Source organism: Elaeis guineensis, chromosome 14 (assembly GCF_000442705.2).
Source record: "Elaeis guineensis isolate ETL-2024a chromosome 14, EG11, whole genome shotgun sequence".
Classification (NCBI taxonomy): Eukaryota; Viridiplantae; Streptophyta; class Magnoliopsida; order Arecales; family Arecaceae; genus Elaeis; species Elaeis guineensis.
Genome location: NC_026006.2, coordinates 63,226,870 through 63,253,169, shown reverse-complemented (window position 1 = coordinate 63,253,169; position 26,300 = coordinate 63,226,870). Strand labels below are relative to the sequence as shown.

The following is a 26,300-nucleotide window of genomic DNA, read 5'->3' as shown; positions in this document are numbered from 1 at the left end:
CCCATCGATCCCTAACTCATTGAGAATCCGATGTTTTATGTCAGGGATGCAATGGGCGGCGTGCCGGCCATCATCCGTGTTCCTCCACATCGTGGTCCACTGCAGAGGCGAGAGCACGGCTGAGAGTGCAGCCAAGGATGGAGGATGGAGAGGCAGAGATGCGGCGAGATCTCAGTTTTTTTTTTATTTTTTTTATACGGGTTATTAAATGGGTTAGATTTTTTTTTTAAATAGATTATATTGTTAGTGAGTAAACAGATAAACTGGGTCAGATTGAGTTATATAAACAGATTAAACGGATGGAGTCGAATAACCTGTTTATTAAATGGGACAGGTTCAGGTTTCAATATCTGATCTGTTTAATAAATAGATCAGATTTAGATTTGGACATTTTTTATCCGACCCATTTATGACCCAATCCCATCTGACCCAATTGCCATTCCTACATTAGATGTCATAATTTTATCAAAGAATAGAAATATTTTCGTCATACAAAATTTTTAAACGAAAAAATCGATCTGTCAGGCATTAAATGTGCATTAGAAGGCGAGGAATATATGAACCAATTGGACAAGACGGTGCACCCCACGTCAGATTTTCTACACCGCCCATGGTGCACAAAAAATTCGTCTATCTGGAATCTCTCTTGCTTTTGAAGAATCCCCAACTTACCTTCGAAGACCCTTTGGCTTCAGGAAGCTGGCCATGGCACGTCTAATTAGGTTGTGACCATGTCCAAAAGGACAAAATATTTGTGGACAGATGATCAAAACATGTCATAGCGGTATTTGTACTTAATTAAGAGACGCAGTTAGATGCTACTAGGATAGATATAATCATATAATATATATCTTATTTCAAAATATATTATATCATCTTTTTTATGTGAGAGACAGTAAATAATATCATTATCATCGATTTAGATCTGCAAATATTCTAATACTGTAATACCCAACCGCTACGCATGGATCTCAAAGCAGTATCAAAAAAAAATTGAGAAGAAGACTCTGTTAAGGAGTCTTCTTCTTCCTAAGCGACTCCCGACCGAAGTCAGAAATTACCATTTGACTCCTCCCCTCCAGCCCTATTTAATGGGGAGGGCTCTTCCCTCTTCCTCCCATCAAGAATCGAGGACAAATCCAAGGAAGATCGCTGGAGTTTGCTTTCCGAGAAGTCTTGATTGTGTCCGCGGGAATCACGGTCAACCATCGTCGAAATTAAGGTAAGGATTCTTTGAACTCTATGCAAATCTTTCTCCTCATCCTTTCAGGCTCTTAGAAGCTTGAATTCTGACCAGCTATCGTCGGATTTTGTTAGAAAAAAAAAATTGAACCAAAAAATCCTCTGTTTTCCTCTATTATTTTTGGTTTTTCGATCGCTGGTTGCCGTCGCCAGTCATCAGACCTGGCATGCCATTGCCGCCATCGCCTTCTCCTCTGGTCATCATAGTCATCGATCGGGAGGGGATCTCCCTTGCCTTGGGAACAAGGGGATTAAAGGATCCCCTATTCCGTGGAAGAAGAAGGAAGAGAGAGGACGTGGGTCCTCTCTCCCATGAAGAAAAAAAAAAGAAAGAAAAGAAAAGAAAGGAAAAAAAAAGAAAAGAAAGAAGAGAGAGAAAGTATTTCTCTCTCTTCCCTTGCTTTCTCTCTCTTCCCTCTCCCTTCTCTCTTCAAGGGCTTGCATTTTCTCTCTCTAAAAAAATTACTTTCTCTCTGTAGAATTTTTTCTCTCGAGATCGTTTCTCTCTTTTGATGGATTTCTCTCTCAAAAATGTTGGATTTTCTCTCTCTTTCCCCTCTTTCTTCAATTTGAAAATCCTCTAATAGCCTTTGAGATTCTAAGAAAGGGATCTTGACCATCGACCAATAAATAGCCAACCTAAGAAGATTTAGTGTTTTATTTTGAAATAATTAGAATTTAGTTTAATAAAATAATAATTTTGGATATTAAGGTTTGAAGAGAACTTTGGCGAGACTAAGATGGCTCCATGTCGAATAAATAGAGCTGTTCAGATTGCTGTTAGAGAAATATTGAACCAACAGGATGGTGATACTCTTCACTCGATGGGTGGCACCCCTCAGGAGGAGGGAGTTGTTGATCCTGCCGGAACTACTCCGACAGCATATCAAGAACCGAACATGACCCAGTTGATGCAAACTATAGTAGAAGTGATACAAAGGCAGCAATAATTGCTAGAACAGCAACAGATACACTGAGATATACCACAACAGCATGGTCATAGAGAGCAGTCAGTGCAGTAAAACAACATCATAAAATTTAAAAAGATAGCTCCTCCTACTTTCAAGAGAACCATCGAACCTTTAGAAGCTGTCAACTGGATAAGAGAGATAGAAAAGGCCTTTGCTGTCCAAGAGTGTCATGATGAAGAAAAAATTAGATATGCTGCTTATTATTACAAGGTGAGGCATTTAATTGGTATCAAAGATTGGAACATAAATACGAACAAGAAGGGGAGCAACTCACCTAAGAAAGATTTCGAAGGGTATTTCATGATCAGTATTTTCTTTGAAGTGTAAGGATTCAAAAAAAACAAGAGTTTATTTATTTGAAACAAAGAAGTATGTCGGTGGCGGAATATGAAGGTAAATTTATTGAGCTTTCTAAGTTTGTTCCAAGGATGGTCGAGAATGAGTGAGATCGAGTGCATAAATTTGAGATGAGCCTGAAGATAGAAATTAGAAAACAAGTGATTTCATTAGAGTTAACTACTTACATGGATGTGGTAAATAAGGCACTGATAATCGAAAAAGAAGTTAATGAGGAATGTGCAGAAAAAAAAATTAAAAAAAAAAGAAATAGGTCAAATAAAATTCAAGGACAGAATAGTAAAAGTATCGAGGGTTCGAATAAGAGATCAACAGGTAGTAGCTTTAGATCAACTAATAGCATCCAGTGTTCTAGGTGTGGCAAAGCTCATAGTGAAAAGAACTGTCGTTGGAATATTGATGCATATTTTGGTTGTGGTCAGAAGGGCCACAAAATAGTCGATTGCCCGCAAAGAATAGAAAGTCAGTTTATCCCGATAATTGAACAAAATCAAAATAGAAATCTAAAATCTCAGACCCAAAGAAGGGTCTATACTCTTATACAATGAGATATACAAACTTCTGATACAAAGATAACAAACTCAGAGAAAGATTCTTAGAATTAATTGGATTTGCTCGTAAAATAAGTAATGCTTCATTTTTTCTAGATTATTCAGTAAATTATAAAATATTTTTTATATTGAACTATGCATGATTTATGAATATAATGCGTAGTGTTTTAAATTATTGAATATGCTCCTTGTTGATTTATAAATATGTATATTAAATTTGATATGGATTATATTGATTGATTTCGATATCACCTGATTTGTGATTTTTGAATTAGAATATGAACAGGTGTTTTGAATTGAGATGGATTTTGATTCACAGCCTAAGTTTTGAACCCTGCCAGTGGAATTTATACACTGGTATTTTGATACTCTATCAGTGGAGGTTATATGCTGGTATTTCAATACCCTACCAGTGAGGGTTATATGCTGGTATTTCGATATCTTGCTAGTGGAGATTGTGTGCTGGTATTTCTATACCTACCAGTGGGGGTTGTGCACTGATATTTTAATACTCTGCTATTAGGGATTATACAGTGGTATTTTGATTTAGCTCATGGCTGTCGAGATGTGTATATTATTTTGAAAGAAATAGATTTATAAACCAAAAAATTTGAAAATAAATTTTGAAGGATTGAATTTGAATGATCTTATTTTGATTAGTATTTTATGTTTAAACTGATGCATCTTATATACTTATTTTTTAGTATATTATTATTACTAACTTTATCTAGCTAAAGTGCACATTGTTTACTAGGCTGTTTAGCTCATGACGAGTTTCTATTATTTTTACAGATCAGAGATCTAACTTGATCCGAAGATTTAATATGGAAGAGTGAATTAGAGATAGACTTTGACATTTTATTTTAGATTAAGATTTATTAAGATTTGATTGCAAGACTATGAAATTTTATTTTATAAGATATTTGATTTAGTTAATTGAAATAAAGTTGAATCATAAATTATTTGAATTCTATTCCACTATAATGCATTGATATCGTGATAAGATACCTTGCATGCTTTTAGAGAGAGTTCTTCATGAGTATGCAGCAGTTGTCGCGACCTCCGGCTCACAATCTTGGGTCGGAGGCATGACAAATACTATACTGGGTTGTCAGCTGAAAGTTTAAATGGATTTTAAAGATGTACTATAATTTATTTCCTCATTTTCAGGACATTTATATACCCTTCCATTGTTTCAACCTAAGTTTCTTTTGTCAACATTAAGAACTGTTAGGATAAACCAACCGATTCTCGATTTTGGTCACTGCGACTCCGACTATGCATCGGTCGAACAGATAATACCGATTCTTTATCAACTGACCGAACTAATTACGCCGACCTACTATCGGCTAATCAATTAAGATCGATTGACCGACTAGTATTCGACTACCACTGATCGACAGTGGATGACTTAGGCCATCGGCATGCGACAGCATGATAAAGCTAATAGCCAATGGTCACTCATAGATTCTGCCGACATAAAGTCGGCTATATCGATATATGGTCGGCAACCTGCTCAACATACTATAACCGTCGCAAATGATTATTGACTATGTCATGGCTATTAAGGGGAAGTAACGTCCTACTAATTCAATATTTATGGTCCGATAATTTAGCGTCATAAAAAATAGGATCACATATTCGACAGTTACACCATAGTCACTTATAAAAGAAGAGGTAAGTGAACAGTACGGATAAATCAATTTTGGGCCAAAGCTCTATTATTTTTAATATTGAAATTTACTGTTTATCAATTCTCTCTCTGACTTAAGTATTGGAGGATTCAATAAAAATAAAAAATAGATATTTAAATTTAAAAATCACAAGATCCGTGGGTCTCATTAGAAGGGATAAGCTGCTGCTTTGTTTTACATTGGAGATACCTTCTCATCTGCCATCTGGTGAACTGATTCAATGATGTCCAACACCACCATAGCGACTCAAGGAGGACAAATAAGAAATAATTCTTCGCACATGCAAGCGATACTAGATAACTTTCTTCTTATCGTGTCTGTCAAACTCCTATATTTTAGGTAATATCATAACTATAGGTGTTGAATAAGTTGGGCCGGCCATCTTGGTTATAGTGGTTGGCTTAGGTACATTATAAAATATAATCTACTGGTACTTTCAGCTCAAGGGATTTTAGGACCTGCTAGTCTCTCTCTATTGTCTGATTACTATTCATGGATAGCTACGTTAATCCAATTTAACTGACAAACTTCTGGCAAGACGCATGGAACAATTACTTTGGCAAATAACGAGTTTCCAGTAATATGATCAGGTTTCGATGTCTAAACTATTAGGACATGGAACTGAATTTTTCCTTTTTCTTTCATAAATTTCTAGCTGCTTGTTTCTCCTACCCATATCTCTCTTTTTCTCTGACTGAGTTTCAGTTATTTTTAAAGAATGTTTGGCAACTGAAATTGAATTGGCCAAATCTTTTGAAGTTCTTAGCTTATCCAAGACAAGGATTAACATGATACAAGCAGTCGGAGAAGCCCATGGCAATTTCAGTAAGAAATCTAAACTCATCTGACAAGAGTAAAGTCAAGGATTGGTAAGATTCCTAAGACGCATCTACATTAACGAGGTAAGCTCACATCTGACACAGATATCTTCTTCCGAAGCAGAACACTATCACAAAGCAAGATTACAAACAACAAGTATTGGCTGTTTTTCTCCTCCATCTGGGTGGAGGGAGTGGGGAAACAAAACACAAAATATTTTGGTTCCTCATTCTCTGCAGATGTTTTCAAATTGTAGAAGGTTTGCTGCAGTGATACGTGATCAGACAACAATGTCTAAATTTTTATTACTAATGAAATAGGTCAAACAGAACACTCATATCAACCATTGTAACAATGAAATAAATCATGAAAAAGACAAAAAAAATAACAACTGGTTTCCATTCTGACTTCATATAGGAAATCCATGGAGACTAGAAGAGCTCATAGATCTAAAATAATATAATATAACCACCAGTGTATCCTCTTCAGCTATTATAAAGGAAATGCATGGGGACTAGTAGAGAACGTCGAGCTTGCAACAAAAGATGCAGGGCTATTGCTAAAATGGGATCTGGTCGTGGATCCTGGCATGACTGGGCTCCTCGACCTTGATGCATGCGATCGAGATCGGGTTCCCCGCATCACTGGGCTCCTCGATCTCGATGCATGGGATCTAGTGGGGGTCCCTGGCATCATTGGGCTTGGGGATCTTGATGCAACTCCACTCCTATATCCCCTCTCTGCACTCCTCCTTGGTCCCTTCTCTGCCCATATGAGCTCTTGCTGCTTCACCTTGCTTGGATATCCCCAGCAACAACCCGTTCGCCCTGCCCTCTCTATGTACCTAAAACAATTCAACGCCACCAACCTCAGAAAAGTATTGAACACTAACAGGAAAATGAAGTGAGATACTTGAAATCTATGTTATCGATTTTCTTATGTGAAAGTAAAACAATTAATCAACTTATCCAGTATCTTTAGTTTCCATTTTATTACGTAACCAATTGAAAATCATGCCTAATGGTAATTCTTATATTGCACATATATATATAATTATCACATGGATGCAATAAAAATGGATTTAAGTCCAATATTAGATTGCTTCAGAATAAAAAGTTAGGTTCAGTCACCTTTGGCTGAATCTTCTTCCCAAACATTCCATGCATTTCCTTCCTTCAGTCATTTCTCCCATGCCCATGCCTACACAATGCCTGCAATATACTCTTCCACACACCTGGCAACAATGTTGTTGAAAATTACAGAGAACCTTATGTTAGTTGCTGTCGTTGCCAATCAACATAAAACTATAAACAAATGACTTAGGCATGTCGACATTTTACATTATATAAGAGATAATTTAGTCTTAATGAACTGTTTTACTTAGTTTTTTTATGTATAAAGAGTACTAATTGAGTCCATCATGCATGTATAAATAATTCTGAACACAACAAGCTAACAGAAAATTTGTCTGACCACCATGTTGGTCATATTTCTTAAGGATATGAAAATTCTTTGCATAGGGAGTTGAATAGAGGGCAAAATAGTTCAAAATTTAAATAGACCAACCATAAAATAGATGATTAACACATAAAGATATGTACGTGCGTATATTCATATTCCCATGACATATATATAGGATTTCATTATTCGAATTATGATGACATGGAGACCCAACATGTATGACTGATATATGCATATAGACTCACATACATGCACTAAATTCATATACATAATCACACAAAACTTTCACCAAAGTCAAATGGATGACACAATATCATTTACAATGATGATCAAAGATGCAACTTTTAGACATAAAAGAAAGTGATTATGTTGATGCTACGAATTCCTACGAAGGAACAGAATTCAGAGGATAATTCTATCGATCTCTCACCAGGCACCGATGCCGGAAAAAGTAGATATAAACACTGCACAGGGCACAAATGTTGGAGTGAGGGATCCCCGGCCGCCTTCGGCCACTACGCTCCTCCAATGGACTGGCCATGCTGAAGGCGCTTACATTGTCATCATCGTGAAGTTGGCTAGTTTCAGCCATTATTCTTAAGCCCGTAGAATTCCTTTTAAAGCTGCTCCTAACCACATGTTCTCGGTATAGCTCGTCGTCCATGTGGCGATGCTGGTCTCTTGCTCCTTGCAGGCCCTTGGCAAAATCTAGGCTGGGTGATTTACCAAGGGCCGGGCTGGGTGATTTACTGAAGGCTGTGTCCATCTTAACGTCCTTCTTGGTTTCTTCATGGATAGGCTCCACGTTGCTTGCCTTTTTTTCTGCTGCTACATTTTGTGGGAAGCTCGCAAGGTCTTTGAAGGTGAGGTCGACGGAATCATCTGGGACTCCGAGGTAAAGATCTTCCAGCTGTTGCCTTGCCTTCATGAGAGTTGCCTTATCCCCCATTGTGTGTGTGTGTGTGTGAGAGAGAGAGAGAGAGAGAGAGAGAGAGAGAGAGAGAGAGGGAGGGAGGGAGGGAAGCCTCTGAAGTACGAGGAGCTATGAGGCTTCAAAACAAGAAGAAGTTCGGCTGGTATAAAAGATACCAAGTGGGTCGGACTACCATAACAAACTGGAAATAGACTTCTTGAAAAAATAATCTGAAAATAGAAATACAGGAAAATACAATAAAAGCCCCTCTAGTTCTCGGAGATCTACCATCATGCCCTTGGACCTAATTATAGAATAATTTTTTTTTGGGTAAATAATTGTGGAAGCAACACTTATTAGATACTTGATTAAGATATTTGAAAAATAACAAGATCAAAATTTGAATTCAGAATCTCCACTTACTCGGATGATCAGTGCCACCACTTGGTTATAACTTATAACCCAATTTAATGAAAAAAAACATTCTAGTTTGAATAGTATTAATATAGATTCTATTTTAGATCATACTATTTGAATATTGGGCCCAAAGTTTAACTTGCATTTTTAACTTAAATTGATCTTGAAAGTATTCTTTCCACATAAAAAAGAGGAGATTTTTAATTTGCTAAATAGCAATTTTTGCTCAACATAAAATATTTCATACAAATAAAAATAACACAAATATTTCATTATCAAAGATCTCCACAAAACCAAGCATTATCCAACCCATTCCATTAATTTCATTGGGGCCAAATTTTAGACAACCGATTAGACCTCATCTAGTTTACTCAAATTTTTTCATCCTTGTTTTTTCAGAATGAGTGTATGAGCTGAACTGGTGGATCCCCTGTTATTTTTCTCCAAAGAAGTAGGAAAAATATTTTTAAATTTGAAGTATTGAAAGGGCATATTGGTTATTCAAACGCATAGCAAGCCTTAACATTTAAGATTGTTGTTTCAGGACGCGTTCGATGACTTTGACTTTGTTCGTGCAGGATTCAAGGGGCCGTCCGCTTGGGGTCTCCACCGGCCTTGCTCAAGACAAACGAAAGGCCGGACTCTAATATATATATATATATATATATATATATATATATGCCTCCGGGCAGTTGGCTCTAAATCATATGGTCTTGTCCTACTTAGACAAATATAGAACAGCAATTATTTAATAAAAATATATAGAAATGTAGTATATAGAGCATTATTATAGAGGCTAAAATCTCTTTTCATTTTATCAGACGCAAAGCAGTAGTTTGAAAGTACTTTGGTGTTGTTTTCCCTGCAAAAAAAAAATGGAACTTATGTAAGTTATATTCCTAAAGCATAATTTGAAGAAAAAGCAATTAGGATCTGAACCACTTCTAGGATTCATGCAATGCTCAATTTGGCAATTTAAGTAATTGATGTTACGTGGTGAGCATATTGTGAATTTGATGTTACAAGCATAATATTCTCTGAATTGATTAAAAGTTCTCGAGTTATTCACAAAATACTCATTCCCCATATGGTATTTGATATTGTTCCAATACTAATTCTTCAATTATTGAATTAATTGCTTAAATTGCGATAACTTACAAAATGCAAGACCTGATCAAGAATTTTTCAGTAACTGAGTTAGTTGAATGATTTTTTTTTTTTGTTTTTTTCATAATTGCATTGTTGATAGATTTATAGAGTATTGAGAAATATTTATGTTCTGGACAAATATTGCATTTGCTGTTTTGAAGGCAAATTATCAACATTTTAAGCACGGATCATTTGCGGTCTCAGAAATACAGCACTTAATACCACAGCGATGGAACGTTAGAGAAGTTTTAGACAGCTTAAGCAAGTTTTCAAGTCTGCATTAGATGTATCATCACGTATCTCTTTTCTTATCGCTTTCATACCGCACCAACCTATTCCATAAAACAAAGACTTCTAATCTTAGTTTTACGATTTAGCTGTTGTCATCAATGAATAAGAAAAGAAGAGAGCGATATTATCGCTAATATAACAAGACAACTTCACGCGTTTTTTCTTGTCAAACACAAGGAAAGCCGACAAGAGTAGGCGATGATAAAAATTGTAGCCATCCATGAATGATCGAGGATATAACAATGCATGAATAAACTAGAGATGCCGAATATTATATCTGCTTGTCGGATTTGACAATGTCTCAGTGCAAGAAAAAGCAAGGAGTTGACACCTGGCTTCCAGTCATGGAATCCACCCAACTCATCCAAGACAATGGGATCATGTAGTTAGATTTAGATTCCCCTCAGGATCTTGCAACCACCAAAGCTTTCCAGCTGCTTTATGCGGCCACCTTGGTGCAGTGGTTGTGACGACTTATACTCTCTCTCACCTCTGAGCATGGGAAACTAGTTGAGGAACCAGCATATGCAACATAAACCACGTAATCCGTAATAGAACAATATTTTCGTCTATTTTTCGAGCTTTTTTATTGGTCATGCTGATGTGATGAGAATGAAAGAATTCATTCTAATTTCTACATCAACTGGCATTTTTCAGAGGCAGTTTATGTCCCCTGATAAGTTGAAAGTTTTTGCTTCAGGCCCACCAGAAGCTTGTGAGAAACTTGCCTCTAGATCTTGGAAGTCTATCAGGATTTTCTGGTCTTGGATTTTTTATAAAAAATTGTGTATATCCGGACTAAAATTTTTATGGAATTTTTATCCGGCAACATGCGAATGCACATTTAGAGATAAAACCATTTCAAATTTATCAACAATTAGAAGGGGTTGAGTTTGGAGAAAGGACACTTTGGTGAGAGATAATAAATCATAAGGTTATCAAGCAAAGAGACATCCTTTCAGCTTGCAATACTTCATATTGGTTTAGGAGTTCTAAAGTTTTGTTGTTTGAAATCAATGGTTGTTTTCTTAAATTGATATACCTGTGATCTCAACTCACTCTTTCTAACATAGGTTAAAAATCACACAACTAATTAGCTCTGGATCCCTCGAAGCAGAGGGAAAAGAAAACGATACACAGGTTTTTTTTTTTTTTTTTCACTCTGTCAAAATTTGAATGTCTCCCACGTCTCGTAAACAGATGCAATCTCATCTCCTAGGTCGGATATGGGGGCTGAATCAAAGGAGGAATCAGTGCATTCCAATAGACGCAATATTTAAGGTCCTCAAGGAGCGCAAAGCTTTTCAAGCCCTACAATCTAAATTGCCACAGTGATCATTATTGCAACACAAGGATAAACCAAAGCTCGAGTCTTAAGAACTATAAATATTATACTAAATTCATTCATGTTGGAAAGAACATCCCTTGGCTATAAACATGTCATTACCTATCGCAAAATGCTCAGGTTTCATCTCCTGATGTAACTACCTCTCACCAACTCAAATGAATGAAGAGAACACTGTAAAAGAAAGAAAAAGGGACAAGTCTACAAACTGCCAACAGATGTACACACATCGCACCATCTGATTCTTATCAAAATTTGATACCACTTCTGACAGGAAGAAAATATTTTCAAGCAGAATCACTTCTTGCCTTGTCTGGACCACCATGCCCTTCCTCAGCACCACCATCCCCCTCCTGCACCACAGAAGCAAAATAACTCTCATCAGCTGTTCTTCCCTCGCTCTCGCCGGGCCCCTGTGGAACTGTAGGTAAGCTTGAGCTCCCTTGCTCACCCACCAAGCTGGCGAGCCCACTCTGCTTCAGATACGTCTCCAAGGGGAGGTTTGCCTCCTGGAGAAGGCTCATCATGCTCTGCCTGGGTGGCCCTGCTTGTGGAACCTCATCACGCCCAGGATGGCAGTTCAAGTCTATCTGCCTCTTGCTCGTGTCAAGCTTCTCGATGACGGTTTGATGCACCAACTCACTCTCCTGATGGGCATCAGGATGCCGAACATTTCTTGATGAGCTGCTTCCCTCAAGTTCTTCCTTGTTGCCCCAAGCATTCCTCTTCTGAGCCTCGGCCTCCTCACGCTCGGACTGGCGTCTCTTTTTCCTCAACATTAGTGTTTTGAAGCGCCTTTTGACCGTCAGACAAACGTTGCATGTGCATGCAGGGCTATGCTTTGGGCCCTTTCCGCTTGGAGGCTGGATGCACACAATGCATGTGCACCCAGGGCGATGCCGTGGATGTTTGGTTGTCGTTGCAACTGAGGATGTGGTTTGATTACAATCATCCCCCAGAGCTGCAGCATTGGCCAAGGCATCCAAACCAGTTGATGCATCCAACTCTGCAAAGTTCCTTTTACAAGTAGCATTCTTCTGCTGCCTCTTGTGATCTGCATAAAGGATATGATATGAGGAAACCTACGATCCAGAGATAGACAACTAGCAAAACCTTGTATTCTGTAGCAAAGATGTGCATAGATATACATATTCTAAATTTTGTCGAATGTTGGCAAACCACAACAAAAAAGAGAAGTAGAACATGTCAACATAAAGAAACAAAACCCACAACCCAGTCCAGGGCCATGATAACTCTAAAGTCAATTATGGAACAAGCATCATGCCATCAAATTACTTAAGAGAAATTATGTTTACAGTACCAAGGTTAACCATACGTATGTTCACTGTATATAATGCAAAAGAAAACTTGGAACTTTGAACATCACCAAAAGTTACAGTCCAAACATCTCAACATATAAGAAACTTATTTTCAACGAAATAAATTCACTCTCTTCGCAAACCATACATTGATATTCCAGAAAACTGCATCACTGAAGCCAAGGGTCATACGGTAAGGTGTCTGATGCAAGGGCAGCCCCTCGGAGCTACTCAGGCGCTTCCCCAAGACACGCAAACACAAAAATCTCACAAGGTCTCTTCTCTAAGTTCTTAATTAAACATCACAAGATCTTTCCTTGCACCAACACCATCATCCGTGGCATATTAAATCCTTCCACTTAGTACTAGTTTGCATTACAAAACAAAAATCACAAACCTGCATACTGCTGGAGAAGACTTTGCAGATCTTTCTGACTCAATTCTTCTGGTGCAGAGCATGAAGATCTGCAGAAATGTTATAAATGAGTACAAAAAGAAGCTGACAACACCAATATATCGAGTAACAATTAATGTTGAAGAGGCATCTGGACACAATGCTATCACAAAAGTGAGATACACGTAATCAGACAAAATCAAAAGCTACATCACGACAGGCTTCCATTATGGAAAAATGGAGCAACAAATCAAAGAAAACAAAAGATGTGATATCACTTCGTGATGGTAATCCTTCCAAAATCAGCCTTTATGGTGAGGTGAAGGTTATGTCTCTGAAACATCAGAAAATTGATTACCTTCAATGTAGACATACTATAGATCTCGCCAGTCTTTATTTTGTTTGTCATGAGATGCATTTTCCCTGTCTCATTAATACTCTGTTACCGTGTTCTGCGATGAGATCCCAACTCTTTGGAAGATTGGAAAAAGTAACATGGTGATGCCAGGGACTAATGCGAACATGGGTAGTTGACGCTTGAGGATCTAGTCACCTCCGGTAATTGTTTCCACAAAAAAAAAAAAAGTTATCTACCTTATCCCTAAAATTTAGGAATAATGGAAACCATTGCCATCTTCGCCTCCACGATATCCTTTTGAACTTGCTTTCTCTTTATGTAATGCTAGTTATGTTACAGCTCAAGTGAACGCAGAACTAGTACAATTTCAGGAAATCATGTAACGTATTTGGCACGAGTTTGTGTAAATACTTATTGTATACTTCCACCTCCCATAATTTTTTAGACTCATTGCTTCCTTGCTCCAAATATATTCACTCTGGTGCTTCATTTTCATGCATCTATAGAAGCAGGTTTTCCAATGCCATACCATTGAAACTTCCAACAGTTGAATAATGATAAATAAATATTATAGGAAGATTTCTTTTGTTTAACCATCAAATGAGCAAACAAAATTTAAACTAGGATAATTAATGATGTAATAGTATGATATCATAAAGAGATAACTGCCTTGCATAGAATGAACAACCCATCCATCCCCATGAAATCCAATGCATAACTACAGAAAGGACAACAAAACATGTTTGTGATCTCGTATTATGCAATTAAGCATCAACAACCGATCATCAGAAGTTTTAACACAGTATTCAAAATTGATTTAGAACATTTTGCAACAACATTACTATCAACCTCTTTGGGTCTAACATGTTGTCAGCACATGTCCATACTGAAGGAAGAAGAACATCCGCAGGCAACCGACGCCATTTGGAGCAATCATCACATTGAATCCATTGATCTCGTTCCCTAAAAGTATCAAGGCAATGATCCATATATGAATGCATACTTTAGAATAGATCTTTTCCTAACAATGTGTAGCCGATGAGGAAGACAGAAAGCAGATAAAGTAATTTGCAAAAAAGAATAAACCAGCTAAGCATTTAATGGTTCAGCATATGCTTTCTAAACAAACTTAATTTTATGTAAAATTGAGCAGGCAACCATGGCCAAATTAAATTCCTTGTTTTAGTTTATAGTCTTGTATTTCTCTTTTATTTTGGGTTATGGTTTTGTGATGCAGCAGCAATATGCAGCTCAATGTTGTTCCAGGCACCTGGCACCTTCCTCGCTACCAAGCAGGGTGGCCCCTCAAGCACCTAAGTTGACACCTAGGTGCGACATCGCTTTTTGACCATTTTTTCATGAGATGGGTATCTACTTATGATATTATTTATCACTTTAAATTCTATCCTTTTTTTTTGATATGTGCCATGAAATTTGTTTACCATGTAGTAAATTGCAATATATTTAATGAATATGATTTTTTTCATGGGATTTGTAGGAACCAAATATACGTACCTAAAATAATTTGACTATACAAGATTGTAATATAAGTTTTATTAATTTTTGGAGATTTTTTTAAACTTTAGAGGCAATTCGAGGGGGCCACCATTTAGAACCATCCAGGCATCTTGATAATGTTCAATAATCAACTCAAGATGTACGTAGATCAAATTTTTACTTGATTAAGGACGTCAATTGCTTGATTGGGATGAGGGAAGGTATGTTGTGGCCCACTCTAGCACATGATTTCATCTGCCTGATCATTGTAGAAAAATAAAAGAGGTTTTGATTCTAATAACCTTTTAATACCTTTGTCATAGAGTAACAGAGGTATACTCAATCTACAAATATAGGCCTAGCCCAGTCTGTATTCCTATTATCTAGCTGGTTGTACTGGCTCAATTCATAAATCCAATGGGATTTTCAGCCCAATCATCCAAACAAGCCCTAAGAGTCCCAGTTTCCACAAGTTCAGACCAACCTTGCAAGAGCATTTTAGACTGTGATAAGGAAATAATCCGGTTTGGCTGGACTCATTCAAAAGGAATTTAGTAGGGCAATCAGGGAAGAAAAGATATAAGGGCCTGTTTGGATATTTCTACAAGATTGGGCTGAAAATCCTGTAGGAATCAGGCATGTTGGACCATCTAGCTTGCATTTTCTAAGAGCTTGTCCAAGCCCACCCAAGTGCTAGCTTTTGGGCTGCAGAAAGAATAAAAAGACCTATCCCATGGGATTTGGGCTAGGTGGTATTCGGTTGATACAAGGCCATGCTTAAATGGATGGCCCAATTCATAAATTCTACAGGATGGTCACCCAATCCTATAGGAATATCCAAACAGCCCCAAAATGATCTCTCTCTCCCATCCTTCCTCTTCTATTTCCTTTTCTCCTCTACACCCTTTCTCTTCTCTTGCCTATTCTCCTCTACACCCTATTTGGATCGAGAGAATTGGAGAGAAAAGAAAAAGATGAGAGAAAGTAAAAGACCCTATTTTCCTTAGGAGAGGAGAAGATGAAGTCAGTATCTCTAGCTTCCCTTTTGATCGGGAGAGATAAGTTCCTCTCATTTGTTTAGGAAATTAGTAAGAAGAGAAAGTTAAAATCTTCCATTTGAATGGTCAAGTGGGGAGAGAAGAGAGGAGAATTGGAGAGAATTTGTTTCTATCCAAACTCCTTTTTTGAACCTCTCTAAAAGTGGAGTATTTGGAGGAAGAGAAACTCCCCTTCGTTTCTCTTCTTTCCATGGTTTCAAGAGTTCTTTCCATTTCCTTTTCTATCAGATCTAAATATTCTCTTTGGTTTTTCTCTCCTCTGGTTTCCCTTCTTTTCTTCTCCTCTGTGTATCATTACCTATCTTCCTATTCAATCAATCTATACTGCTATGACTGAATTTTACAGCGAATTAATCATCCTTTTTGTTAATTATCTAACAATATTATATTGCAGGTTACATAAGTTTATTAAATTTGATTCTTGCTACAATCTTTTCTCATTGATAGCTGCACTTTCTTCATGTTGAATCCTAATTATTTGTTTCCTGTCATGTTATCCTACAATTAATTTGATAATCCTCCATCAACTTTGGCTGGATTCTGAATAAAGAATTAGCTCATTACCAAAACCTAAATGTAGTTTGATTCTAGTTTATACTGCTGCCCTCCAAACACTTAAGAAACCTAAACATTTTTTTCTAAATCATGCATTGCGCTGATTTTCAGTTCTGTTATTGGCTGTCACATACTCATGGAGAGGAAGCAGCAAAATCACTTACAACAGTAATTTTGTCTTTGGGTTTGCTCAAGCATGGCAGGCTGTTCCCTAGGTGGTTCTGTAAAATCGACTCTTCCAATGGAAAAGAAGGCAGCCTGTCTAAAACTTTATTCCAATGGCAAGGGACACAGATGGGTGAAGGTATTTCTTTCTCATCCAAGTCTCAGGTTGAGATTAGGGAGATTGGGTTGTATAATTCAAGCAGAAAGTTTCAATTCAAAATTACAAAGCTAATTAGAGACCGTAATTCAAAATTATATTGACACTGAAAAGCTCACATGCATTAGCATGCTTTATTCTTGCCCACAGGTTTCAGCAGCTGTGAGACCAAGGATTGTAATATGAAAAAACAAAACCTATGGTGCACTTCTATGTTGAATAAGATAGCAACAATGACCTCATGGAATAAGCATCTAGGAGTCCCGATCAAGCTAATTTTAAACTTTTTGGCTCGACTTCAGGAGCCACAAGTTGTTGGACAAATGCTTTTCCATAGATCTAAGAACAAATCCAAAATCCATCATATGGGTTACAAACTCTATGTTTCCTGACGGCTTGTGGCAGTATAAACTATGAATACTTTCAAATCAGAAAATGGAGAATGACAACTACAAACTCACATCCAATAAGTTGACCTTGTTAAGTGTAACCTGAAACTGTTTGGCGAATGATGACTTTTCTGGCAGTTTTTGTTTAAGTTAATACTAGAGACATATTTTAGAAAATAACTATGAAAAACTGTCTAATGATCCTTTAAATGAAACTTCATCAGCTGGACCGAAACTTTGGGTATCTAAACACTAGTGCTCCTGTAAATGAAACTTGATCAGCTGGACAAAAAACTTTGGGTATATGGGTAAACTCTGTCATTTCAACAGGCGATGGGTAGTGCCTCTGCGCTTAATCTCTAGTACCAGATAGATAGTATTAAAAGTGTTTCAGCTAACAAACTAGTTGAAAGGGGCCTGATTTAGCACTTCCAAGAGATGCATAATTAATGGATGCAGGGAGACCTCCCGGCAACTTTCTTGATAGATATGAGCATCCATGAGGTCTTGGGGTTTTACTCACATTTCATGTAAGATTTTAAATTAGAAGAATACAGAACATGGGGTTACCATAAGGCATGCATATAATCAGAGGAATCTTGTTATATGCAATGACACTTTTTACTAAACAGGTTGCCATGACTAAAGATGGTCAAGTCACAGTCATATTAGAATAAATGCTCATTTTGCACCTCAAAGGCTCAAACCTTAGAAAGCACAGATTGTCTTATGGCAAACCCATGCACAGGTCACTGAAATTTTATCTAGATAAATAACTGAATTGATCTTTCCAAAAACAAGTTCACAAGGCCAATTAAATAAAGAATACAAATATAAAAAACACTATGCTAAGGATATCTAAATATAAACTTCATCAAAATTGCACATGCTTATATGCAGTTTACAAGCATGTAACCCACTTACATACCTATGCATCAATATTTGTGCTCCTTAGTCACTTACTTAAGAAAACTTTTCTGAAATAAGACCAACAATTGTGTAACATAATCACCCTTACCCTGTAAGTCGTGCTGTGTAAATGGTTTTCTTCCCAAGAACTGGGGGTTCCTGCACCAAAGCAGTAAAGTGGATCGGTTGCAGAAACCATTTGCATAGCAAGGTGGTTCTCAAACTAAAATTGAAGGCAAAAGCAAAATTCTCTCACAGCCAAAAGTACCCTGATGTGAATATAAATGCATTAACAAAAAAGGGAAAAAGAAAATAAGTGCATTTCACAAAGTGAAAATTGAAAGCAGCAGATCAGTGGCCATAAATTTCCAATAAATGGTTGCTTCAAGATATCGGAAGTTAGTGGCAGCGAAAAATGCGGAAAAGTCCAAAAAATTCTGAGAAGAGGACACTTTGCCAGTAACAAAGTCAGCTAGATGAGACTGCTAGGAGCAAATGGCATCAGAAATTGCTACTTATAAATTTTTGCTCACTAAATATAAATAGTTTAAGTATAACCATTTGCTTTCCAATGTCTAAGTATTCAACTGATTAAATTTGTTAAATTCATATACATGAAGTGGAATTGACCAGTAAACAAACAATTAAGGGAAATCCAATTGCCACAATCCCTTCTAATATGAAGTAGCATAATATAACCTTGTTATGTTCAACTGGTACTGTTGTTTGGACCATTATAGAGTGTATTAGTACTTTGTAAGAAATAACAACAGCTGAAAAGACAACTGACAGCAAATGGTTCAACGAGGTCACCACATGGTTGGTAGAATCATGCAGTGGACCAGTCGACATGAATAAGCAAAGAATCATTGCGGACAATAGAGCTGAAAAATATCCAAAGACAGATGGATATAGGAAGTATGACGTAATATTGATATGATGTTAATTTTGAATTGATTCATTAGGCCAAAATTTGTCGACTCCAATATAAAAGGCCAAGATTCCAGCTAAGATATTTATGAGTTAACACAGAGGAAATTGTTGCCAATCTCATAAAATTGATAATACCTGAATAGACTGAGCAAAAATCAGGCACCTGAATAGACTGAGCAAAAATCAGGCAGAAAAATCAAAACCAAGGTTTTGTGCATGATACTATATCAATCCATATGGGTGTGGCATGCCAAACCGGAAGGGAACTAGTATCATATCACATGGTCACATGGCATATGTGCTTTTCTGATCTAGCACTTTAACATGTGCCGGTATGGGGGTGTAGCACTTTAACATGTGTTGGTATGTGTTGGTACTGCACCATGCTGTACTATATTTGGTAAGTTACCGGCACCGGTACGAGACCCAATTCTGAGATGTAAAACCTTAATCAAATCAAAAGTGATCATACCCGATACCGAGATGTAAAACCTTAATCAAAACAAAAGTGATGGTATGTTTTGCTTAACTACATACTATTTATTAATTAATGAATCCCTGGAAACATAAAATTGTTACAGGTAATATGCCCTTAAGCAAGATGGAAATCAAGCACAGAGGCAAAAAAAAAAAAAAGTAACATAAAAAGATAAAGCAAGCAGGTAATTGAGAAACTTGGCATGTTAAAATAAGTAAAATTAAAAAAAAACATACAGCAAAAGTTACCCCAGAATTTTAACAGGTTTGACTTACATCATATTCTTCAATTTCATGATCGTCAATCATGACAACGCTAGGTCTGGCATTTGGAGCTGGACGCAGCAAGTCTTGAGCCTCCTCCCAGGTCAGCGTCAGCTCCAAAGCATCTTCAGTGTCCATATGCATCCTCCTAAATTTGGCACCAATATTGCGACTTCGCTTTTGGATGAGCAGCAATTGTAGTCCCTCATTTGGCCTGCCTCCATGCTTATCTGTCTGATGATAACTAATATCCACATCAGCTGAATTTAGAGATTTAGATTGAGAACTCAATTGTAGATCTGCAGCTCTCGTTAGTGACCAAAGAAGTCCAGAATAACCACTTACTGTAGGTAGGTTCTCATTTACACCATGGAAGAATGTTTCATTGCCAAGAGCACCATTGGCAATGGCAGAAATCTGAGAATCCTGCTTCAAGTTTAAGTGTAAGCACATAAATCAAAGTTCAACCAAAAAAAATGCTTTATATGGAGCATAGTAAATCATACAAAAACCCCCTAAAAATACATATAGCAAATCATATGAATTATGTTAGACTCTAAAGATGAAGGAGGTAGAAGCTAGATTACAAATGTAAAACATCAGTCTATCTAATAGCTAAAGAAAAACGTGTATTCTGTGTAGACTATAACTTGCAAGAGAAAAAAGATGCCTGGGAGGCTTCTTACGTGCAAAGGTGAAGTATTTGTTGCCTTTCTAAAGCCCATCACGAGCTTTCCTTCAGGATCTATCCGGCTGAAAGTCACTGAGAAGAAGAAAAGAAGAAGAAGGCCCAGTGTGAAAACATGAAGCACCAATATTATCAATTAAATTACACTATTAAGTTAAATTATATAAGTGGAGAAAACTAGTGCAAGGAGTGATAGAAAAAAAGAATAAATTGAGGACTCATGAAAAGGACACAGTATGGACGTCATGCAGCATCATTAGATAAACAGGTACAAACACCTAAACTAATTAATATAAAAATATGGATCAATACTGTACCGTACTGATAGCCAATCAATATAGGTCATGGTACTGATTCAACAATCCTTGCATATATTCACTATGTTTTCCACTAATTCTCACCCAGTGGAAATACTACCTTGGGTTCCCAAAGGAGTCTCTAGGGGAACAAAATAATTAGGTAAGCAAATGCTAGTAAAATTGTGAGATAAATTCTAACGTTGCAGGATTTTAGAATCTAGTTTATATGCTTGGTTTTGTTACATGGGCAAATAACAAAGTTAGAAATGTATTGTTCATGGTAATATAGTCGCACACAATAGCATTCAGTAGAAACAAAAAAAAAATGCAGTTAAAAATAACATAAAATCAAGATAGAGTAACCTATCATAACTATTAAAAAAAAAAAAAGATCTACAAACAAGAATATGATATTTGTAAAACAATAAAAACCTAATAATATAACTGAATACAAACAATGAATGAATAGTTCACAGTAACATCATGTTGCTACTAAGTGTAGGAACAAGCAGTCTTAAATAAATGCCATAGATTCACAGCATTTTTCAAGCTCAATGAAAAAGCACCCTACAACCTACAGACTTGTGAAAACTAAACAGTTTCCTTGGACTTGGCAAGAAGAGATAAATTGTTGGAAATAATTAACAAACTTAGGTACTCCTTCCTAACAATCTCAGATTTTTGGAAAGGACAGATTGTTTATATCAAACATGTAACTTCTAGCAAAGCAGTTGAGATATTTAGATGTGCAATGTATACTTTCATGGGATGATAAGCAAGGATTCCTTTAAAAATTACCTGTATCACCTGCTTGCAATTGAAGTGACTGTATGCATGGAGTAACACCCTCTAAGACATACATTCTGCTGTTGTTATTTGGCCAAAATCTGAACTGGAAATGCCATTCTTTACCCTTTGCATCTTGAACAGTCAGTGGAAGGCCTTCTGGTTGAGAAATTGGAGGAAAATAAGCCTGTAGAAGAATCATGTTGAAATGAGAAATATTCAAGATATGAGGACTATAAGAGTCATGAAGAAGGGGAAAGATCAAACTTGATTCCCTGATAGTGAGAAATCAAAATAGCTGATAGTTTTATGTACATGTATGGTCTCATGTATGTACGTATGTGGTATGCATGAGGCATTTATGATACTTGATTTTTGATTTGGGTCAATCAGATTTCATGTTATCATAAATAAACCAACCACATGAAGAATTTATGAAACAAAACTTTATATAAGCTCAGCCATAATTCTATATGCACTCAGTACTCAACCGTGAAAGACAGGTTCTTATAGTAGATGACAAATATAATACTAGGTGATCAAACCTCTAGATGTCTGCCTGGCTATCTACACAATCAAAAGGTCACTTCAACCACCTTCACGGTGGCCCGTAGAAATGCCTTTAAAGCATACCAATATGCTGTAGCATAGTAAGACATCACATACTGCAATCAAAAACCAGATTCTAGTCCCTGCATTGGTTATAGGATCTAAGCTGATTATAAAAATTGTTTTCATCAAAATATCCAAAATGATTTTTCTAGAAAGGAATTGAAGGCACTAAGTTAGAAGAGAAAACAAAAGGAAAAAAATGGAGCAAATATGGTATTACCTCAGCACAAGCTTTGGGAAGAACTAAACGTCCAATACGACCCGCATCACTTGCACTCAAGACCTTCTCAAATAATGGTACAATTGTAGAATTTGAACTTTTACAAAAGAAGAATTAAGAAAACTGAAATAGCGATGAAATATCAAAAAGAAACAAATAAAAATATAAGCTCAAGAACAAACTATAGCACCCAATTAATGCAAACATATGCATTTATTATATTGAGACAGAATTATGAGGATACTCTCCCGATATTTGCTGTAGTTCTTCATCTGTGATCCTTGGCCAATAGCGTGGAAGTAGTTGATTCCGGCCCCTTCCCTCAGCAGGTGGCCTAGCCACACGCATATGTGAAACTCCATCTTTTGATGCATCTGTAGTAGCTCCACTACCTAGCTTTGGAAGCTGTGGCAGATTCTGGTGAATCCTTTGAATTTGTTGAAATGCAGAGGAAGCTTTATTTTCGTCCCCTCCTTCAGTGAGTGCATTAGGTGGGGGCAACATAACAAGAGGCCTTTCAGCATTTGAAGTCCCCAATGCCAACCTTCCTACCTCCGCTGCATCAGGGGCCAAGCGGTTCCATTTGATATGTTGAAATGATCCATTTTCATTCTTTGTCTGCTCTATATCTACCATTCTTTGTTGATTAGAGTCAATATTTTTGCCCAACCACATAGCCACCTTTCCCTTACCAATAGCACTAACACCCATTCTACCATTAGCAGAAACGGTTGGCAACTCACCGGCACTACCTACAATTGTTCGATCAACATTATTCACCTTTTCATCTTTTACCTTTATAGTTGAGAGAGAAAAAAGTCTTTGATTGTGTTGAGGCAAAATTTTTTGCACGACTTCACTTGAAACCTGAAAAAGAGAAGTTTCAAATGACTCAGATGGACATAATGTTCCAAAAATACATGTTATTGTTTCTTATAACAAACATCACTAGTCCATAAGCATAATGAACTATTTAACCAGTAACCAGGTTAGTGTCAAAAGAGCACTAAAATTGAAAATAAGGTGCATTTTCTTATGGTAAGTGATGACCAAAATTAACTCAATAGAATTTAGACATAGGGCACTTCTGCAACCATTCAAGGGCTTATGTGAGTGGTTTGATAGGCAATCTGAAATCAGGAATTGGATTGCAGGACCACTCAAATTGGATTTCAGATTCAAATAATTATAGTAGCTGATTCTTAACAATGACATGGTGGAAAGATTAGCTATATTAAAATGGTCGAAATTTTTTAGTAGAAGCTAATATGCTTTATACGTTTCCATGATTATGTAAATTGTGATGCATTTGATACGCTGGAAGGTATCTATCTTACAACGTATTGACAAAGCAGAGGTATGATTTATTGTTTGCACATGAGAAAACATTACCAGAGATTATGCATGCTTGGATGATCAAATATTTAAGTGCTTAAGCATGCTTGGATGCTCAAATATTCAAGTACTTAAGCGATGATGAACGTATGCATGCATACACTATGCAAGCATATGGATGAAACTATATATATTAGATAAAATCTTACAAAGGAAAGTTCTGAATTCTTCATGCAGCTAATACATTGAACTCCTCCATTGTCAAGCAGATCGAATGAAAGCTTTGAAGCAATGCATCCACAATGTAGGCACTGCAAAAATCAGATTCAGTAAGATATACTATATTTCAAAGGAAGGACAGATGGAAATTAAAATTATAAAATGTCTTCAAAAAGTTCACTTACCTTGCCGCAAAAAAGACACTCCCTCCACCCAGATTCATTTTGGTGAAACATGTCACAAAAAATTAACTGCTCATATGCCATCCTAGATCCAAGGAGAAGGACATAGTTAGCATAGTTAGCATGTTATGTGTCATGATATTATTTGGAAAAATAAGTAAATTGGATAAATTGTTAATTGGCATGCTTTAAAAGGAAGGACATCAATATCATTGGAACACAACAAATGCTAGAATATCGATAAGATTAAAAATTTAAAACCAACATACCATATACATATATGGAAATAGAAAGTGCCACATTACTAAATTGATTTCCTAAACCTGAGCGTAATTGATATATTTTTGCTGCTTTTTCAGATTGTGCTGAAGATTAAATTTAATAAAATATTCACTACAAATTCAGAGAGTAGGCACAAAATTAGAATTTACCCATGATTTGTAATAAAGATATGAAGTAAGCAACAAGTTTTATGCAAATTGTATAGTTCAAACAAGAAGCATCACAGAATTTATGTTGGTTTGCAAGTGCAACACATAACCACAACTCTTGATTCAAACTAAATGGTTTTTAGTTATCCTTGACAGATACTACCGTAACTTATAGTAACATGTAAACCTTGTCTCTAAAAATATCCTAAAAAAGCATATGAAAATAAAAGAGTAAACCCCATTTAAGCAAGAACTGAATGCTCTGCTAAAAAAAAAACCGAACAGAGAGCAGACATGGAAATAGAACCTTCCAGCACACAAAATCAAACACCTATGTGATGATAATTTCAGCAAATTCTCGTGCGTTTGAAAATTTCTAAGATGCATAATCATGCAAGCCTAGATAATAGCCGTAAACCCATTGAAAAAAGAGTAACCACGTTTAAAAAAAAAAAAAAAGATTAGAAATTTATAATAAAGCAAAGCATACCCAACTACAAAAGTGAGAAATTGAGACAATCCAGTACATCAAGAAATCAATAACACTATCAGTATCTCCGCGTTATCTTACGGCCAACAACCGCTACAACAGAACAAGTGCAGATCATGTACCTCAGAACCACAAGACCAGAAACCCAAGTCCCACATCCCAAATCCAAACTTTCCATCAAATCCCAAAATGAAACAAAAAACACTTCCAAAAACTACTTCAAGGAAATGTCAAATTGTCCAAAACCCCTAATACTGAAAAAAAAAAAAAAAAAAATCAAACAAAGCATAGTGATCATAGATTCCGATCACAAACAGAGAGAAGAGAGAAGAGAAAAGAGTTAACTTTATACCCGCACTTGTTGCAGAGGTTCGCGAATCCGCCCGATTTCAGCCTCCATCCCTTCTTCCACTCGCCCTCCGGTGTAGTGGCTCCACAAGCAACGTTCATGCACCGCTTCGTCGTCATCCTGAATCACGTCCAGTTCCACCAACCTGCTGATCCACAAACCACTCCTTCACCAGTATTACCACTATTAGCGTAACAATCAACCCAAGAAAACCCACAAAACTACTGATACGTACACGTTAAGATGGAATCAAACGGTAAAAGACAAAACAAAAAAAAATCTAATATTTTTGCTTACCTTTCTACTTCTCCTTGTTTCTTTTGTCGACAACCGCGATCAAGTCAACAGTTCGTTCCGATCTCACAACCGACCTCCTCCACAGAAATCAATCTCTCCGGCGAGCTCGAAAAGGCAGCAAGAACTCGAAAGACAGATCGATCCGGCGACGAAAGAGACGATTTAAGGGCTCCAAGGGGAGAGATTTGTCAGAGATCGACGGAGAGAGGACTAAAAGGAGACCAAGAGGAGGAAAGGAGATTGCATGCAGCGAATAGGAGGTAAACCTCCGAGGAGGAGAAATATGCGTGCAAATAGTAACAGAACGGGTTTTTTTTTTTTTAAAAAAAAAAAGGAAACTTTTTAAGTCATGCACCACGACACTTCACGACAGCCCAGCTAGCGCTCTCTCTCTCTCTCTCTCTCTCTCTCTCTCTCCACACCTGCAGTCCTGGCCCTCGAGCAAAACAAATAGACCAACAATTAATACTTCAATTAATACTGGGATGGAATTAATTGGACCCCACTGCCCCCAGCCGTGTGATCGATGGACAATCGCCGACCCGGTTGTCTCGATGAGCTCGGGGTGCGCTTGGTAAAACGGAAGTCAACCCGCCAGCTAGCAAAAAGCAGTACGGGCCAGGTGATCGTTACGGCCTCACGCGCCCTACCCTCCCGGCTTTAACGTCACCAACGGGACCGAGGATCTCGGTGCCGTGGGGCGATCA

The 26,300-nt window shown here is 37.0% G+C and overlaps 2 protein-coding genes across 5 annotated transcripts; both read right to left on the bottom strand.

Annotated features, from left to right (window-relative positions):
- Positions 1-5,945: 5,945 nt before the first annotated feature.
- On the bottom strand, positions 5,946-8,048 carry LOC105057369 (uncharacterized). Its single transcript, XM_019854828.3, has 3 exons — positions 7,526-8,048; positions 6,765-6,868; positions 5,946-6,478 (listed from the first exon to the last, which is right to left on the bottom strand). Exons 1-3 carry the CDS (start codon positions 8,042-8,044, stop codon positions 6,127-6,129), a joined length of 975 nt encoding a protein of 324 aa, XP_019710387.1. The 5' UTR covers positions 8,045-8,048; the 3' UTR covers positions 5,946-6,126.
- Positions 8,049-11,238: 3,190 nt separating this feature from the next.
- LOC105057205 (B3 domain-containing protein Os07g0679700) lies at positions 11,239-25,960 on the bottom strand. 4 transcript variants are annotated; one of them, XM_010939718.4, is made up of 14 exons: positions 25,594-25,955; positions 25,300-25,462; positions 24,030-24,111; positions 23,835-23,936; positions 22,535-23,157; positions 22,291-22,387; positions 21,471-21,645; positions 20,372-20,448; positions 20,031-20,102; positions 19,698-19,919; positions 18,121-18,170; positions 14,131-14,244; positions 12,927-12,994; positions 11,239-12,264 (listed from the first exon to the last, which is right to left on the bottom strand). In XM_010939718.4, the coding sequence occupies exons 2-14, from the start codon at positions 25,413-25,415 to the stop codon at positions 11,498-11,500; spliced, it is 2,565 nt and encodes an 854-aa protein (XP_010938020.1). In that variant the 5' UTR covers positions 25,416-25,462; positions 25,594-25,955; the 3' UTR covers positions 11,239-11,497. The 4 variants fall into 4 exon arrangements, with proteins under 4 accessions (XP_010938020.1, XP_010938019.1, XP_010938018.1 ...); XM_010939717.4 differs by having other exon boundaries at positions 20,031-20,111; positions 25,594-25,951; XM_010939716.4 differs by having other exon boundaries at positions 19,698-20,111; positions 25,300-25,441; positions 25,594-25,960.
- Positions 25,961-26,300: the final 340 nt, after the last annotated feature.

Coding starts and splice junctions, on each gene's coding strand:
- LOC105057369 (XM_019854828.3), bottom strand. CDS start 8,044: ATGGGGGATAAGGCAACTCTCATGAAGGCAAGGCAACAGCTGGAAGAT. Junction 6,869..7,525: donor TTTTCCGGCATCGGTGCCTG/GTGAGAGATCGA, acceptor CATTGTTGCCAG/GTGTGTGGAAGAGTATATTG. Junction 6,479..6,764: donor GGAAGAAGATTCAGCCAAAG/GTGACTGAACCT, acceptor GAATTGTTTTAG/GTACATAGAGAGGGCAGGGC.
- LOC105057205 (XM_010939716.4), bottom strand. CDS start 25,415: ATGACGACGAAGCGGTGCATGAACGTTGCTTGTGGAGCCACTACACCG. Junction 23,158..23,834: donor AGAATTCAGAACTTTCCTTT/GTAAGATTTTAT, acceptor TCTCTTTTTCAG/GTTTCAAGTGAAGTCGTGCA. Junction 14,245..18,120: donor TACACAGCACGACTTACAGG/GTAAGGGTGATT, acceptor TGATACTTTTAG/GGAACGAGATCAATGGATTC.